This window comes from Periophthalmus magnuspinnatus, chromosome 17, assembly GCF_009829125.3.
Source record: "Periophthalmus magnuspinnatus isolate fPerMag1 chromosome 17, fPerMag1.2.pri, whole genome shotgun sequence".
In the NCBI taxonomy this organism is placed as follows: domain Eukaryota; kingdom Metazoa; phylum Chordata; class Actinopteri; order Gobiiformes; family Gobiidae; genus Periophthalmus; species Periophthalmus magnuspinnatus.
In genome coordinates this window covers 27,302,520-27,321,169 of record NC_047142.1, presented here as the reverse complement: position 1 = coordinate 27,321,169, position 18,650 = coordinate 27,302,520, and the positions used below count along the sequence as shown (strand labels likewise).

General features: G+C 37.6%; 1 protein-coding gene across 1 annotated transcript in view; it reads right to left on the bottom strand.

Moving 5' to 3' along the window:
• The window catches only part of sntg1 (syntrophin, gamma 1), an 88,763-nt gene that overhangs the window by 43,829 nt on the left and 26,284 nt on the right, over positions 1–18,650 (bottom strand). The window contains exons 8-11 of the mRNA XM_033982630.2: positions 16,756–16,858; positions 12,040–12,122; positions 6,985–7,115; positions 3,947–4,076 (exon numbers count right to left, since the gene is read on the bottom strand). Of these exons, the coding sequence (XP_033838521.1) occupies positions 3,947–4,076; positions 6,985–7,115; positions 12,040–12,122; positions 16,756–16,858 (447 nt within the window). The remainder of the gene's footprint in view (positions 1–3,946; positions 4,077–6,984; positions 7,116–12,039; positions 12,123–16,755; positions 16,859–18,650) is intronic.

Genomic DNA, 18,650 nt, shown 5'->3' with positions numbered 1-18,650 from the left:
GTTTATACAGTCTATGCTGCCGACTATTGCAAACCAAGCACAAACCCACTTCTCCGAATCACTTGAGCTACGACGCTAGCAAATATGTGCCCCATAATAGCGCTGCTTTTGTTGTTTTGTTTTTCAGCGGCTGGTATCATTACAGTTTCATTTATTAGGACGAATAGTGGGCAGAATACAATGCAATGGCTGGCAGTGGTACAGAACAACCTCAGGCCTGGAGACGCCAGTGTGTGTGGGGTGTGAGGAACCATTAGCGTGTCTCTCTAATGCTGTGAAAATAGCAGAGACGCCATTAGACCCAGCACAAACTGAAAAATGGCAGCGTTAAATCTCAAACCGCTGTCTTATTAGTTTATATGATGTGAGTAAAAGTACATCCATATAGGACAGAAGGGCTAACGTCTCCCTGCAGGAACGTGAATCTACAGGAACACGGTTAATGGGAGGAGAATTCCAGACTCCTGCTCATATAGGCTAAAAGCAAAGACATGTATAAGATAATTGTGCGCTATTAGTGTGTGAAGTGAGCACGTTTGAAATAATTAGGACTTAGACACAAGGAGAATGTAATGGAATAATGCAAAATGTCACAGTTTAATGACAGTTCACAGTTTTATGAAAAATATTCTTTCTGAGCTTTTAACCATATTATTGGTACTTTGCAGTGACGCTAGGGGGGTAATGCATGTATGTCGATGGAAGAATGTTCAGCAGTTACCAGTATCATATCAGTACATCCCTAGTACCACATATCATTGCCGTTATTGAACATTTTGATAGATTGGATATTGGCTTTCAAGATATTTATTCAGCTGATATTGCACTTTGGTTTATAAACGGGTACAATAAGATGATTTACTGGCTAATGTTGGCCCAGAACGTCTCATAATATAAAAAAAAAACAACTTATATTTTTTCAAAGCTGTTCTGTAGTCACATCTCCCTGGGGATGTGTCCCTCCAGCACCCAGGACATGCTGGAGGGACTATGGCTCTCAGCTGGCCTGGGAATGCCATGGGGTCCCACCGGAGGAGCTGGAGGACTTGTCTGGGGTGAGGGAAGTCTGGGAGTCACTGCTTAGACTGCTGCCCTCGTGACCCAGCCCAAGATAAGAGGAAGAAAATAGATGGATGAATGGATGTTCTGTAGTTACTTTAAAAGAAATATGAATGAATCACACATTTGGATAATTTTTTTTCTTATGCCTTGGTATCGGCTGATATCAGGGATCAGTAGAGACATAAAGCCAAATTATGCATCCTTAGCAGTTACCATGGTGATACAATGCACACATTAGCAAAAGTCTGACAAGTTTAAGATCCATGCCTGAAAACTCAAACAAATTAAATAAATTCATTTAAACAACACTTCTTCATGAGCCTGTGATCAATGAAAGTGTTAATGGTCCTGTTTGGGTGACGGATTTTCAATAAACACAAAGGTGAGAGTGACTGACTGAAAAAATACAGCTGCCTCGTGTCTGACTGATGTAATTTGAGAGGGACTTGTTAAACAGCACACATCAGGCTCTTGTAATTCAAACAAAGTCAGCTCTTTCTGGTGAGATTGCGTTAAAACAAAGCTCAGATTAAAGTGTAATTTCAGTAACAGAGCTTCAGACAGAGCTTAGCCTTTAGTTAGCATCACCCCCTCAGGGAATGTCGATGACATCAGCTTCAAGGTATCTGCTGTACCCTCATCGAACTCATCTACTAAGCCAAGGTCATCTTCTGAGCACTCAAAAATGCTCTGTTCACATTTTGCCTGTTATTTTGCGTCACAGACCTGCTGTCTCCTGCTTTAAGCCCAGAAACCATCAACAGACTCATTTTGTGGTCAAATTGTTTATTGTTGCTGACAGCAGAGGGAGCTCCAGCACCTAAATGCCTAATTGGAAACAGAGGTGGAGTATAGATTTGAAGTAAGAAATTGTGAAATACTAACCCCAAAGTGACCAATAGCACGTTTAAAAGGAAATTAACGCCACAGATCATGGATAATATGGTAAATTGTCCCATGTTGAATTAGCAAACACACATTCATACACCAGTGCACGCAAACACTGGGGCCGAGGAGGGTTACGTGTCTTGCCCAAGGACACAACAACAGCATTTGCCTGTTTAAAGGTTACGAGGCCTGTTCAAATCAATTTGAGTTTATTTATACACATAAAAAAAGAAAAGGAAAAAAAAAGCAGCATTCTGACGCTACTTATTTTTGTTTTCATGAGAATGGCAACATCTGACAAAAATATTTACTCTGTATTTTAATGAAATGTATTGTAATGCAAGCAGACTTCCCAAGGTTATACTGTTAAAAAAAGTTTCCTTCCTCCTTGGATATGGACACATTCTTATCAATATCTGCGTCTAAAATGGGACTAGCTTCTTGCTGTTGTTTGATGGTGAAGCTCTCAATAATGAGTCGTCCATGTTGTCGGAGGTTCAGAGACAGTCTGATCTGATCTGTTTTTCCAGTAACAACAGAAGGTGTGAGCCAATTACTATATGTTGAATGTAAACAACAGCTCTGTTTCAGTAATGGCCCAGATGTGCATCTACAGCACAGGCCTTGTGTGGGTCACGATGTTACTGTACTCTTGATGTTTGTACAGTATGCTTCAGTACTGAGTGTGTCTGCTCTGTGAAAAGCAAAACAAAAGATAATGTGTAAATAGCAATCCCATCCGCATTATCGTTACTGAGTTTAACTGATGCTGGAGCGGCAGTAAGGGCCAAGAACGGAGACAAGTTTATATGAAGGTTTTTGGCATTAACAAAGTGAGTTCTTAATGAAAAATGTGGGAGATGGAAGAACAAACCCTGACCCCATGACGCGTGTCTTAAATTAAGAGCATAGGCTGTATATGTAAATGGACATAGCTACCCTGCTAGCTGCCATGTTCCAAACAAGAAGTGATCATGGGTGCACTTCTGACTCCATTGACTCCAATTCACCTTACATTGAAAAACTGTGTCCCCTCTCTTTGTAACTGCTGCTGTCAGACTCATCCTGTTTTTTATTTCACTATTGTGTCTTTAAATCAAGATATGAACATTAATAACAGACAAATCAGGCACTTTTTTCCCCCAAGATCAGGTTTGATTGACACCATTGTTAAGAGCCTGATCCCTGCCAAACCAGCAGTGTGGGCGGGAAGGGGCGTTACCTTCAACAGCCTCGCTCTGGATTGGCTCTTTTGGTTGGAAGTAACAAAAAAAAAACACAAGATGTTAAAATGGCATAAATAAAGTTGCAATTTAATGTGCACGATTGTAAAAAGGCAAAGTAAAAGTCCAATTTTTTTGTTTGTATCGTCACTGCACACCTAATTTCCCTATCAAGAGACAATACAGGTTTTTGTTTGGTTGACTAGTTTGACTGACAAGATTGGAGGTGTCTAAACCATAGAAGTGGACTAAGTGAGTGTGACGTCACCCACAGTGTTCAGCTTCAGTCAAATGAAGCTCATCCAGGCTAGCAGTTATAGGGGACAATTTCGAGCCCAGTTCCATATTTGGAATTCTCACCACGAGTATCATAGCAACCAAAGAGCCAATCTAGACTAAGGCTGTTGACAGTAATGCCCCTTCCTGCAAGCACCGCTGGTTTAGCACAGAGCAGGTGCTTAATACTGCTAGCAGGAGCAACCTCGGGGAAATAGGGCACCTGATTTGTCTGTTATTAATGTTCATATCTTGATTTACAGAAACAACATTGAAATAAAACCCCAGGATCATGTAGAGCGGGTTAATATGAACATTTAAGTCCGAAATGACCAGTCTGACAGCAGCAGTTACAGAGAGAGGAGACACAGTTTTTCGATAGAAGGTGAATTTTGGCCAATTGGAGTCGATGGAGTCGACCATGATCACTTCCTATGTGGAACGTGGCTAGCAGGTTAGCGATGCACATTTATTTACAGTCTATGGTTCAAACTCACATTGTGCTTGGTGAGGTTGGAGATGTTGCTGGCGATGGCCTGGAGCCAGTCCAAACAGTCGTCTGCGGTTTGGAATTGGACGACTCCACTGCACACCCCGTCCACAGCTATCACCTGGAAGGCATTTTTCCTGAGAACAAAAAACCAAAGATAGATACTACATTTAGCCACAAGAGCTTTTGAATGTTTTTACTGCGGTGAATCGCTCCCAGAGGAGGCCAACGCTTACCTGCAGTGTCGTCTTCTCAAACACACTGTTCTGCTGTTTCATCTAAGGTCAAACCACATCTCCATATAAAAGAGGAATATTGTATTTTCAAACTTTCAAAACTTACTTTCTTTTGAGGTGGCTATTTTTAGAAGCTGAAAGGGATGAGTAAAGAAGCTTCTCAGAGCATTTTATATTTTAAAAATACTGTTCTACGGCAGCATTACATTGTTCTTAAAAATAAAATCATGTCTATTGTTATATTCATCCACTCAAAGATAAGTAATGAAGAATCAGAAACACTTTTACTCTACTGAACAAAAAGTTACTCACATGAAAAAATCTACTTAAGTAAAAGTATGAAAAACTTCAGGAGTAAAAAGTAAAAGTATTTCACACAAGTGTTGTCATTTGTCAAAGCGTAAATGTAGAGATATTGATTAAAATGACACATATTTTGTTCAACAGTAACAGTATGAATCAATTTCTTCAGTTTTTTATTTTTATTTTTGTTTTGCTCAAAGCCGAAACTTGAACTCAAAAACTTTAGTCGGGATGTTTCCACAAACATTGTAAAAATAACCCCTCAAATCATTTTTGAACTGGACTTTTCAGTCCAGTGTAGTGGAATAGAAAGTACAGATACTGCTCTCAAATGTACTGAAGTAAGTAAAAAGTACACACTGTAAAATGTACTTAAGTAAAGTACCTAACTACTTTACTACTTGTACTTTGTTACCTTTCAGCTCTTAATCACAGTACATTTTAAAAGAAATAAGTCAGTTTGGTTAAACATTGCAGCACAGTGTCAACTGGTTCCTTTTTTTTAAAAGTAAAAGTTGTAACTAAAAAGTCTTTGGTATTTAGCTTCTATAGTCCAACAATTTAAAATGTGTTGTTTTGAATATGTCCTACTCCTCTCTCTGATGCAGTTTTAACAATATTTTAAGAATAATATTAAACAGAAGTACAAAATGGCAGCACATATATTGAAAATAGTCAGTGAGAAAAGAAAATATTTAAAAGACATTGGCTGTGTAGATCCTCAGTCGTCCAGGTCTGAACTTTGTTGTTTGCTATTTAAAAGACATTGGCTGTGTCTGAATGTCCCCTCTGCACTCTGTATCAGACTCTACAGAGACTCACTCACAGAGAGATTCAGACACAGCTCACTACTTTCAGCTCATGTGACTCAGGCCATGTGACTCAGGTCACATGACTCTAGATCTGGGTGAAAAAAGTTTAGTTTAAACTATGATAAAAGTTGATTTGTGTCATTAATACTGATCAGATTGGACTGGCACAAGTCTTTATGGACAAATAATAATCAGACAAGTTTATGTCAAACTGGACCTCACATAAATGGACTGGATTTTACGTTTTTTTTATCTGAAATGTGGAAATTATCACTCTTTTAACAGCTCGAGCTAAAGCAGGTAATGCTACCACCTTTACACAGCAGTGGTTTATTTCAGAGTTTTATTCATAATCAGGATCCACAGTGAGATAAACCAGAGCTTCTATCTGCTTCATTCAGTCGTGTTGTGTCCAGTTAAAGACCTGTCTCTGTCCACTGCTGTTTTTACATCTCTCCCAGTGCATTGTGGTCTATACTGATGCTCTAGTGACCACTGATGTCCAGTACTTTTCAAGGTGCATTGAGGGAAATTTTGAGTGCAGTACTTTTTCACCAACTGGACATTCAGACACCACTAAAACATGCTGTGACCCCTAAATAGCACCCCCTTTAGGAAGAGTGTGGACATTTTTACTCTTCACAACGTGAAAAACAGAGCTAGTTCATTTTAAACAGTTTGCAGTGGTCCAAAGTTATCCCTCACTGACCTTATACATTCTAAACATCCTAATTATTCACCACAGTGAGCTTATAAGCAGATTTCGCAGATTTCACTTACAGCAGCCAGAGCAGAGTTTTACCATCATGGCAATGCTAACAAAAACTAGCATGCTAATGGCACACTTGTTGATTCTCAGATGATAATTAGATAGACAGTACACAGCGGAAAATCTGCTTTTGCAATATAACTGTACAGGGGGCAAAACAAATGCTCAAATACAGTCGCTTTAATGAAACTGTCCACTAGGGCGGCACAATTCAATAAAAATATCTAACTGCAGATTTACAATGTATGTTTTAATTAAAGGATGAGGTTCTAAGTTCATGATTTAACTGTGACCAGAAGAATTGAGAAAAAAAAAAGAAAAAAAGAAATCTGAACTGACAAACTAATACAAGAATCACATTTCAGAACATACAGACCGAAACTACAGGGTGAGTCGTTTTTATCAGGCACACAAAGCTGACTCTTGTAGCTTTAAGTCATGTTCTAATGCTGTTACCTCCTCAAACAGACCTGGAGTTGTGTTTTGTTTCATTCACACATGTTTGAGTAACACTTTATTATTAGTCTGTCTACATCTTCAAAGCTCAAAATGCTCTGTTCCACCTTGTGATGTCATGAAGTGGTAGTTTTCCAGTTAACAGCTCCTTTTACCTTTAATTCAGGAGAGATTGGTAATTCCAGGACTGAAATTATCCAAATGACTTTAGTGAAGGTGTATGGACTTTAAAAACACATTGCTGTATTACCACATTATGACATCACAATGGACATCACATGGAACAGAGTGTTTTCAGTTTGAGAGAAGAGAAGAAGCCTAAATATGCAGGGTTTGTGTGTTAAGCGTGTGAATCAAACAAAACACAACTCCAGGTCTGTTTGTGATGAGGAAACAACATTAGAACAGGTAAAAAAATAACATAAAATGGGTGGTTGTTTTTAGGTCGTACCCAGAATGCAGCGCTCACCTGCAGACGTCTGAGCCCGGCGTGTACTGGGACAGGCGGGAGTGGAGCAGGGGGATGAGGCGGAGGTCCACCCATCTCTTCTCCCAGCGCAGGCCTGGGGACGTGGGCCACGACGAACAAGACAGAGTGTCCTGGAACAGCCAACAAGAGCTCTTTACACGAGCCACTTCACACAGGGCAGAGGTCAACCCACCCGGGGTCAGAGGTCAGGCACTGGAGTGATTCATCCACATGGAGTAAATGGATGAAGAATGGAGCTCATTTAGAAATTTTCGCTGTAATTTTAATTGTTATCTAATCTGATTTTAGTGCATTGTAAAAATAAATAAATAAATAAATAAATAAACAGTTATTATTATTATGAAGCAAAAATTTTTTTTTTTAATTAATTTTGAGAAAATATGAGACGATTTATAATGTAATAATAAAAACTGCTGCTTGACTTTTTTTCAGGTGGACCAATGAAAATCAAAGCTTGAGGGGGCGCTACTGAGTCATCTTGCATAATTTTTTCTCGAGGTTGCGGTGACAATTAGAGCTCATTGAGTTCTAATTTTTGATACTTGTCACTGGCATGTCGGGGCGTGTTTACTACTTGATTTTTGCCATTTTCCGGACTCCAGATGTGATTTTAATGAGTCGCTGAGATGTTGTCCCAGGCTTGGGTCTAATTACAACAACAACTAAAACTGTTACAACAACAACTAGAACTATTACAACAAAACAACTAGAACTATTACAACAACTAGAACTATTACAACAACAACTAGAACTATTACAACAAAACAACTAGAACTATTACAACAACTAGAACTATTACAACAAAACAACTAGAACTATTAAAACAACAACTAGAACTATTACAACAAAACAACTAGAACTATTACAACAACAACTAGAACTATTACAACAACTAGAACTATTACAACAAAACAACTAGAACTATTAAAACAACTAGAACTATTACAACAACAACTAGAACTATTACAACAAAACAACTAGAACTATTACAACAACTAGAACTATTACAACAACAACTAGAACTATTACAACAAAACAACTAGAACTATTACAACAACTAGAACTATTACAACAAAACAACTAGAACTATTAAAACAACAACTAGAACTATTACGACAAAACAACTAGAACTATTACAACAACAACTAGAACTATTACAACAACTAGAACTATTACAACAAAACAACTAGAACTATTAAAACAACTAGAACTATTACAACAAAACAACTAGAACTATTACAACAGCTAGAACTATTACCACAACAACTAGAACAATTACAACAACTAGAACTATTACAACAACTAGAACTATTACAACAACAACTGGAACTATTACAACAACTAGAACTATTACAACAAAACAACTACAACTATTACAACAACTAGAACTATTACAACAACAACTAGAACCATTACAACAGCTAGAACTATTACCACAACAACTAGAACTATTACAAGAACAACTAGAACTATCACAACAAAAGCAACTAGAACTATTACAACAACAACTAGAACTATTACAGCAACAAAAATAACTAAAACTATTACAACAACAAAAACAACTAGAACTATTACAACAACAACTAGAACTATTACAACAACTAGAACTATTACAACAACAACTAGAACTATTACAACAGCTAGAACTATTACAACAACTAGAACTATTATAACAACAACTAGAACTATCACAACAAAAGCAACTAGAATTATTACAACTAGAACTACTACAACAACAACTAGAACTATTACAGCAACAACTAGAACCATTACAACAGGTAGAACTATTACAACAACTAGAACTATTACAACAAAACAACTAGAACTATTAAAACAACAACTAGAACTATTACAACAAAACAACTAGAACTATTACAACAACAACTAGAACTATTACAACAACTAGAACTATTACAACAACAACTAGAACTATTACAACAAAACAACTAGAACTATTACAACAACTAGAACTATTACAACAAAACAACTAGAACTATTAAAACAACAACTAGAACTATTACAACAAAACAACTAGAACTATTACAACAACAACTAGAACTATTACAACAACTAGAACTATTACAACAAAACAACTAGAACTATTAAAACAACAACTAGAACTATTACAACAAAACAACTAGAACTATTACAACAACAACTAGAACTATTACAACAACTAGAACTATTACAACAACAACTAGAACTATTACAACAAAACAACTAGAACTATTACAACAACTAGAACTATTACAACAAAACAACTAGAACTATTAAAACAACAACTAGAACTATTACAACAAAACAACTAGAACTATTACAACAACAACTAGAACTATTACAACAACTAGAACTATTACAACAAAACAACTAGAACTATTAAAACAACTAGAACTATTACAACAAAACAACTAGAACTATTACAACAGCTAGAACTATTACCACAACAACTAGAACAATTACAACAACTAGAACTATTACAACAACTAGAACTATTACAACAACAACTGGAACTATTACAACAACTAGAACTATTACAACAAAACAACTACAACTATTACAACAACTAGAACTATTACAACAACAACTAGAACCATTACAACAGCTAGAACTATTACCACAACAACTAGAACTATTACAAGAACAACTAGAACTATCACAACAAAAGCAACTAGAACTATTACAACAACAACTAGAACTATTACAGCAACAAAAATAACTAAAACTATTACAACAACAAAAACAACTAGAACTATTACAACAACAACTAGAACTATTACAACAACTAGAACTATTACAACAACAACTAGAACTATTACAACAGCTAGAACTATTACAACAACTAGAACTATTATAACAACAACTAGAACTATCACAACAAAAGCAACTAGAATTATTACAACTAGAACTACTACAACAACAACTAGAACTATTACAGCAACAACTAGAACCATTACAACAGGTAGAACTATTACAACAACTAGAACTATTACAACAAAACAACTAGAACTATTACAACAACAACTAGAACTATTACAACAACTAGAACTATTACAACAACTAGAACTATTACAACAACTAGAACCATTACAACAACTAGAACTATTACAACAACAACTAGAACTATTACAACAACTAGAACTATTACAACAACTAGAACTATTACAACAACTAGAACCATTACAACAACTACAACTATTACAACAACAACTAGAAGTATTACAAGAACAACTAGAACTATCACAACAAAAGCAACTAGAACTATTACAACAACTAGAACTATTACAGCAACAAAAATAACTAAAACTATTACAACAACAAAAACAACTAGTACTATTACAACAACAACTAGAACTATTACAACAACTAGAACTATTACAACAACAAATAAAACTATTACAACAACAACTAGAACTATTACAACAACAACTAGAACTATTACAAAGACAACTAAAACTATTACAACAACAAAAACCACTAGAACTACTATATCAACAGCAATGACTAGAACTATTACAACAACAACTAGAATTATTACAACGACAACAACAACAACAACTAGCACTATTACAACAACAAAGACAACTAAAACTATTACAACAACACAAACCACTAGAACTACTATAACAACAATGACTAGAAATATTACAACGACAACTAGAATTATTACAACAACAAGAACAACTAGAACTATTACAACAATAACAAATGGCACTTATCTGTTTTTGCAAATCAACTCCTCAAATTGTGAAACATAAGGCATACAGGAACTTACACTGTTGAAACAACGACACAAGTAGTTCTGCAAATAACAGCACATATAAATGCAACCATTCAAGTTTCTCCTTTTGATTTATCACCGTCTCAAAGCTCTTTTTTCACGGCTCCGAAAACACTTCATTCTCGTCTAGTTTGGTCAATACTCTTTTTGTGTTTCACTGGAGCGTTTAAAAACTGTCTATGTCTCTCACTTGTAATTATAATGTCAATTATGTGTTGAGCCAGATCACACTGGGTGGTAAAGAGGATATTCTCTCAGTCTGAAGACCCTTAAAGGTTCACTATGTCAATTCTCTGGAGGAGAATCTGCCACCTGATCGTCTCCATGGAGATGTAAGGCTCCACATTATGGCACTGAACTCATATATCCCAATGGAGACAGGCAGGTGGCAGCATCAGGCCAAATCATGGGTCAGATCTGTGGAGGAATCAGTCCGCTCATAGTTTTCAGTGAAAATTACTTTAAGTTTAACACCATCTGACTCAACATTACAGGCAATCATCAACATCTGTATGGACAACTACTACAACTACTACAAAAACTAGTACAACAACACCTACTACTACTGCTACTACTGATACTACTACTATTACTACAGGTACAACTACTCCAAAAACTAGTATGACTACAGCAACAACAACTACTACAACAACTACAAAAACAGCAACAAGGCCCAGTCACATTATAACTGACAGAGCAGAGCTGACTCATTAGGAGCAGAAACAACAACAACAACAACAACGATAACAACAACAACAACAACAACAACAACACAACTACTACTACAGCTACTACAACAACTACTACAATTACAACTACTACAACAACTAGTACTACTACTATTACAACTACTGTAACAACTATTTCTACTACTACTAGTACTACTACTACTGCTACTGCTACAACAACTACTGCTACTATTACAACAACTACTACAATTGCAACTACTAAAACAACTATTACTATTTCTATTACAACTATTACTACAACAACTGCTACAACAAGTACTACTACTATTACAGCAACTACTACAATTACAACTACTATAACAACTACTACTACAAGTACTACTACTATTACAGCAACTACTATTACAACTACTATAACTACTACAGCAACACCTACAACTACTACTAGTACTACTTCAAATACAATAACTACTATTACTACTTCTACCACTACCACACTCCCACTCATACATTCTCTAGCTCAACAGTGTGTATCCAGGGCGTATCCAGGGCGTATCCAGGGCGTACCGTGTTGTTGGGATGGTAGTTCAGGTGCAGGCCGCTGTCACACAGAGGAGAAGAGGTTCCACTGCTCTGATCGCTGGGGATACCTGCATAAACACACAAACCAATCACATGAGACTCACCCAAAAGACCCCAAAAGACCCCAAAACCTCACCCTGTCTCTCCATCTGCACCTGCCATTCCTGCTAATGCGCCTTCCACTGCCGCTAACGCCGGCCTACATTTATGTGCTGTCTATTCACGTCTTCTTTATTTCCATGCAAACAGTGTCTTTGTGTTCCAAATGAGGAGGCGGGTTTAATGAGCACTCCGACAGCAAGCCCCTTTGGGCTGGAGTCTCCGGGACAACCACAAAAGGCAGACAGGTTCATTATGGGCCTCTCTGTGACAGCTCATTTGGGCCATGCTAAAGAAAACATCTGAATACATTTTATCAAGTCATTATGATCCTTAATTATAAGTTTTGTCTTAAATCTAAAAGGTTGCAGAAAGCGTAAACCCTCACCAAGGCATTAGAAGGGTGCCGCAATGTTTGTAAGGCAACACTGTATACCACAATTACTGCATCTACAGCAACTACAACAAATACTACAATGGCTACTAGTATAACTACTAGTACAGTAACTACAACCACAAATGCCACAAAGTTTGTAAGGTTTGATTTTAAATTTCATAAATATGACCTCTCTGTGTCCGTAAACATTGAACCTTATGTTATAATTTGGTGTTTTGGTTCTTAAGGCAATTATCCAATCAGAAAGCAGAATGAGCATCACATGACTCTCATTCGGGTTCATCAGGTTCAAATCCACCTAAAATGCATCTCTCTGATCTGAATGGTCTCTCCCTAAACCCCAGCACCTCCAGACAGTCATGAATCAGTGCTAGTGCAGCCTCTGCAGCTCAGTAAGTGAATTCTGGAAGTTCAGCGTGTTCACATTTTTTTTAAACTGGAAGAGTACCAACAGTTCCTTTAAGTTCTTAAGAGCAAGTTAAACAGGCAAATTAATCAATCAGAGAAACACACGGGCTGTGTCTGCATGTCCACAGTATGCCCTACAGGGGGCACTATTTAGAGGTCATGCCATTTTTAGAGGTGTCCGAATGCCTAAGGAGTGAAAAAGTACTGCATTCAAAATTTCCCACAATGCATCTTGAAAAGTACTGGGCAGCAGTGGTCACTAGAGCGGTTACTATAGACCACGATGCATTGCAAGAGTCAGAAAAACAGCAGTGGACAGAGACAGGTCTTTAACTGGACACAACACGACTGAATGAAGCAGATAGAAGCTCTGGTTTATCTCACTGTGGATCCTGATGATGAATAAAACTCTCTGAAATAAACCACTGCTGTGTTAAGTTGCGGCTTTAGCTTGAGCTGTTAAAAGAGTGATAATTTCAACATCTCAGAAAAAAATGAATAATCCAGTCTGTTTATGTGAGATCCAGTCTGATATAAACTTGTCTGATTATTATTAGTCCATAAAGACTTGTGCCAGTCAAATCTGATCAGCATTTATGACACAAATCAACTTTTATCAGAGTTTAAGCTTTAAACATTTTAAACAGACTTTTTTCACCCAGACCCAGAGCCACATGACCTGAATCACCTCACCTGAGTGTTTAAATCTCTCTGTGAATGAGGCTCTATAGAGTCTGATAAAGAGTGCAGGGCTGTGGAGTGAGGGGTCAGAGGCTCGAGGAGACATTCAGACCCAGCCCATGGTCTACATTGTGTCAGACATGCAAATACAAACATCTGAAAAGTTTGCTTGAATGGACCTGGACCTGAGATCTGAGTACACATGTATGTTCTCATTTTCTTCCCTAAATCTACTGGTGTTCTGACACTTGGACCTGTCACACAGGAAATCCCATGACCAAAAGTCTCATTAAATATAAATGTCAGAATGTGTGCAGCTGTGTGGACCCTGTGTGTGTCCATGTCAGACATGCGTCATCCACACACACAGCACTATATATAATGCATGAAGAAAAACATGGAGCTGTAGGAAGAGCTAAAGACTCGCAGAGGTGGGACCTTTGGTTATTTCATGGATCTGAGTCTTTTGTAGCTGTTCATTTCCAAATACTGACTGATCAGCAGAGGTGGAGTAATTGTACTTTTGTCAGTCAAATTTTATACCTGCACTTGATCTTGTAACTAATTTCAATTCTATAGCTCTAATCAATGACAGTTAAATATATGAGCAACTGAACTCCAGTTCAGTCCTCCTAATGCAGCTGTTTCACTGCTTCTCTGCTCTTTCTATAAAGTCAAACCACAGACTGTGTGAGGAAGTGGACTGAGTGAGTGTGACGTAACTTACAGCGTTCGGCTCCAAATGAAGCTCATCGAGGCTAGCAGTTACAGGGGCCAATTTGGAGCAGAGTTTCATATTTGTAATTCTGTCTGCGAGTATCATAGCAACCAAAGAGCCAATCTGGAGTGAGGCTGTTGAAGGTAACACCCCTTCCCGCCCACACCACTGCGGTCAGTCAAACCTGTTGCTAACGCTAGCGGGGAACAACCTCGAGGAAAGAAGGCGCCTGATTTGTCTGTTATTAATGTTCATATCTTGATTTAAAGACACAATAGAGAAATAAAAAAAAAAAAAAACAAAAAACAGGATCATGTAGAGCGGGTTAATATGAACATTTAAGACTAAAATGACGAGTCTGACAGCAGCAGTTACAGAGAGGGAGGACACAGTTTTTCAACATAAAGTGAACTAAAGCCAGAGTCGATGGAGCCGGAAATGCGCCCATGATCACTTCTTATTTGAAATGCAGTCGCTAGGAGGTATGTCCACACATAGAATATGCTTTTGTACAAAAAAAAGTAACTTGTATATTGAGTGGTATTCTTCATGCGTACTTATACTTTTACTTATGACTCTATTCTCTGATCTGTTCTGTTGTTTCTTCATCACAAACAGACCTGGAGTTGTGTTTTGTTTCATTCACACATGTTTAACACACAAAACCTGCATATTTAGGCTGAGTTCTTCTCAGCCTAAATATGCATATGTTCTCAAACAGAAAACACTCTGTTCCATCTTGTGATGTCATCATGTGGTGATACAGGAAGTGCTCCACTGTGTTTTTAAACTCCATACACCTTCACTAGAAACATTTGGATCATTTCACCCCTGTAACTGTCAATCTCTACTGAACTACTGACCTGTTAACTTGAAAACTACCACTTCATGACATCACAAAGTAGAACGGAGCATTTTGAACTTTGGAGATGAGACTAATAATAAAGTGTTACTCAAACATGTGTGAATGAAACAAAACACAACTCCAGGTCTGTTTTTGAGGAGGGAACTGCATTAGAACATGACTTAAAGCTCATAAGAGTCAAATCATTCTCCTACGCTACGTCTGATGTGTCTATGTCTGATGTTTCTTGTGCTGGTTCAGTATGAATCAGACTTTACAAATGCAGTGAAATTAGAAAAAGATCCAGCTCTTTTCAGTAGAACTTGAGTCTATGGGAGGAACTTGTGAATAGATTCATTATTGATGTGACCTCCAGCACCTCACCTTACATTTTGTGTTTTAATGTGTTATGCAGAGTCATTTAAAGATGATGTTTTTGTCTTTTCTAACGACTCTTCCTGATTTCTGACCTTTCAGGCTTAATTTAATAAAAAACATCTCACTCCTGCACAATTCAGCCTCCAGATCCAACAGTTTATTGCTAAGTCCATACGTCCAACTTCAGCTCTTTTCAATGTGACCCTGTCATTTTTCTACCTCATTAAATGTTCCTGAAATGTGGGGCCAGCGGCGTTTATGTTTTTATCATGATTCCTCTGGACATGAAGCTGTTTCCAAGTTAATCCAATTCCCTTTATGCTCTTGCAGTAGTTTTCCAATGTACTTACTTTATAAAGAGTTATTTTATAAATCATTATCTTTTATTTATTTATTCATATATTTATTATTATTATTATTATTATTATTATTATTATTATTATTATTATTATTATTATTATTATTATTATTATTATTATTATTATTATTATTATTATAGCTTTAAATGTATTGTGTGTTTCCATGGGACCCATAGAGTTAGTGGGATATTGTGGAATATTCTTGGTAAAGCAACAACATCTCCATGGAAACAAGCAGGTTGCGGACCTCCACTGTGTCCATGTCTGGATGGGTTCTCTCTGGACGCTCCCGTTTCCCCCATCAACCCAAAACATGGACAATAGGTCAAATCCTCCAGCTAAGACAGTCCTGACCAAGACTGACAACCAGACCATGGAGACGGGTCCCCTGGCGCAACATCGATGAGGTCCCCCCCTTTAGAGAATGTCATTTTAATGTTTTAATAAAATGAAATATCTACGGTTAGTGGTCCAAATCCATCCAAACAGCCCTAGACTGTTTTTGTGTGCAAAAGGGCATCTGGCATGGATAAATAAACCATGCGCTCCAACAGCCCTGTTTATGTGATCATCTGGAGCTGTTTTCTTTTACCTTTACGCCAGGGCTCTTCAAACTGTTTCCTCCTGAGAGCTGCTCATTTTAGCCTCGCAAGAAACTGAGTAAAAACAAAAGGCACGGCCTGAGACGGCGCAGTTAGGTGAGCATCTTTCATAAATCTGATGGCGAGTTTTAGAAGGGGGCGGAGGTACATGTTGGTGAGCCCTCTTTTCTCCCTGCCCTTGTTGCCCTAATAGCCCTGTGTACGGCCCCACTTACAGGTGCAGTCTTCACACAGGGGCAGTTTGAGAAACGCTGGTGTCTTCTTCAGAAACGAAACCGTCAGAGTCACTTCCTCGCCGGCGTTCCTTAAAACCTGCACCTGGAATACACCAGAGTACTGTTACTGTTAGGTCTGCACAGTGCGAATAAAAATGAACAGTTTGATAAATAAATAATAATAATAATAATAATTATTATTATTATTATTATAATAATTATTATTATTGTTGTTATTATTATTATAACACTTTTCCAGACGCTCAAAGACTCTTTGTGCATTATTCACAGTTGCCCTGGGGTAGACTGACACAAGCGAGGCTGCCAATCTGCCCCATCGGCCCCTCCGACCACCACCAACACTCACACACCACATTCATACTAGGCCATGTGCATGAAGTGTGTTGCCAAAGGACAGTTTTTGGCACTAGCACCCCTCTGTGGCCACTAGTATTCCCAGCAGTCTCCCATCCAAGTACTGACCAGGCCCATCCCCACATAGCTTCTGAGATCTGACGAGATCAGGTTTGACAGAGGTTTGGCCAATGAACACTGCCTGGACAAAAAAAGTCTCCACCTGGATTTAACTAAGCACATATGTTGTGGTTGCTGCAGTTGGTCAGGTCTAGGTTCAGCAACAGTCTGTGCTCAAAGAATGAGGTCAGCTGACACCTGAATATACTGAATGACCAGGTTATTCCATCAATGGATTTTTTCTTCCCTGATGTCACGGGCATATTCCAAGATGACAATGCCCAGGATTCATCGGGCTCAAATTGTGAAACAGTGGTTCAGGAGCATGAGACATCATTTTCACACATGGATTGTCCACCACAGAGTCCAGACCTTAACTTCATTGAGAATCTTTGGGATGTGCTGGAGAAGCTTTGTGCAGTGGTCAGACTCGACCATCATCAATGCAACATCTTGGTGAAAAATTAATGCAACACTGGATGGAAATAAATCTGTGACATTGCAGATGCTTATCGAAACAATGCCACAGTGAATGTGTGACGTAATCAAATCTAAAGGCGGAACAACCAAATATTAGAGTGTGTGACCTTTTTTTATGGTGGTGACTTTTTTTTTGGCCAGGCAGCGTATTCTCAATATTTCCAAACAATACGGTTAAACAGTTCAATTAAATAAAAAAATAAATAAACACATTTAATTACTACATGTCTTGAATTTAAAAATATGAAACATGTGCGTCAGACTATCTTCTGTTTCTATACTGATTATCCGAGATGGAACGTAACAAAGTAAAAGTCGTAAAGCACTGTACTTAAGTAAAGTACAGATACCTCAAATTTATACTTAAGTACATTTTACAGTGTGTACATTTTTGATCAAATTTGAAGAAAACAAAAATATACAAACAAAAAACAGATAGAAAAATTCTGCTAAAATCTTTATCAAAATCACTACATTTGAAGCTTTATTAGACTCAAAATCTGCACAAAATACTTTAACTTTTTACTCTTTAAAGGCCCTATATGACACAAAATGGACTCTTGTAGCTTTAAGTCATGTTCTAATGCTGTTACATTCTCAGAAACAGACCAGGAGTTGTGTTTTGTTTCATTCACACATGTTTGTGTAACACTTTATTATTAGTCTGTTTAAATCTCCAAAGCTTAAAATGCTCTGTTCCACCTTGTGATGTCATGAAGTGGTAGTTTTCAAGTTAACAGCTCCTTTTACCTTTAGTTCAGGAGAGATTGGCAATTCCAGGGCTGAAAAGATCCAAATGATTCTAGTGAAGGTGTGTGGAGTTTAAAAGCACAGTGGAGCACTTCCTGTATTACCACATGATGACATCACAAGGTGGAACAGAGTGTTTCCTGTTTGAGAGAAGAACTCAGCCTAAATATGCAGGGTTTGTGTGTTAAACA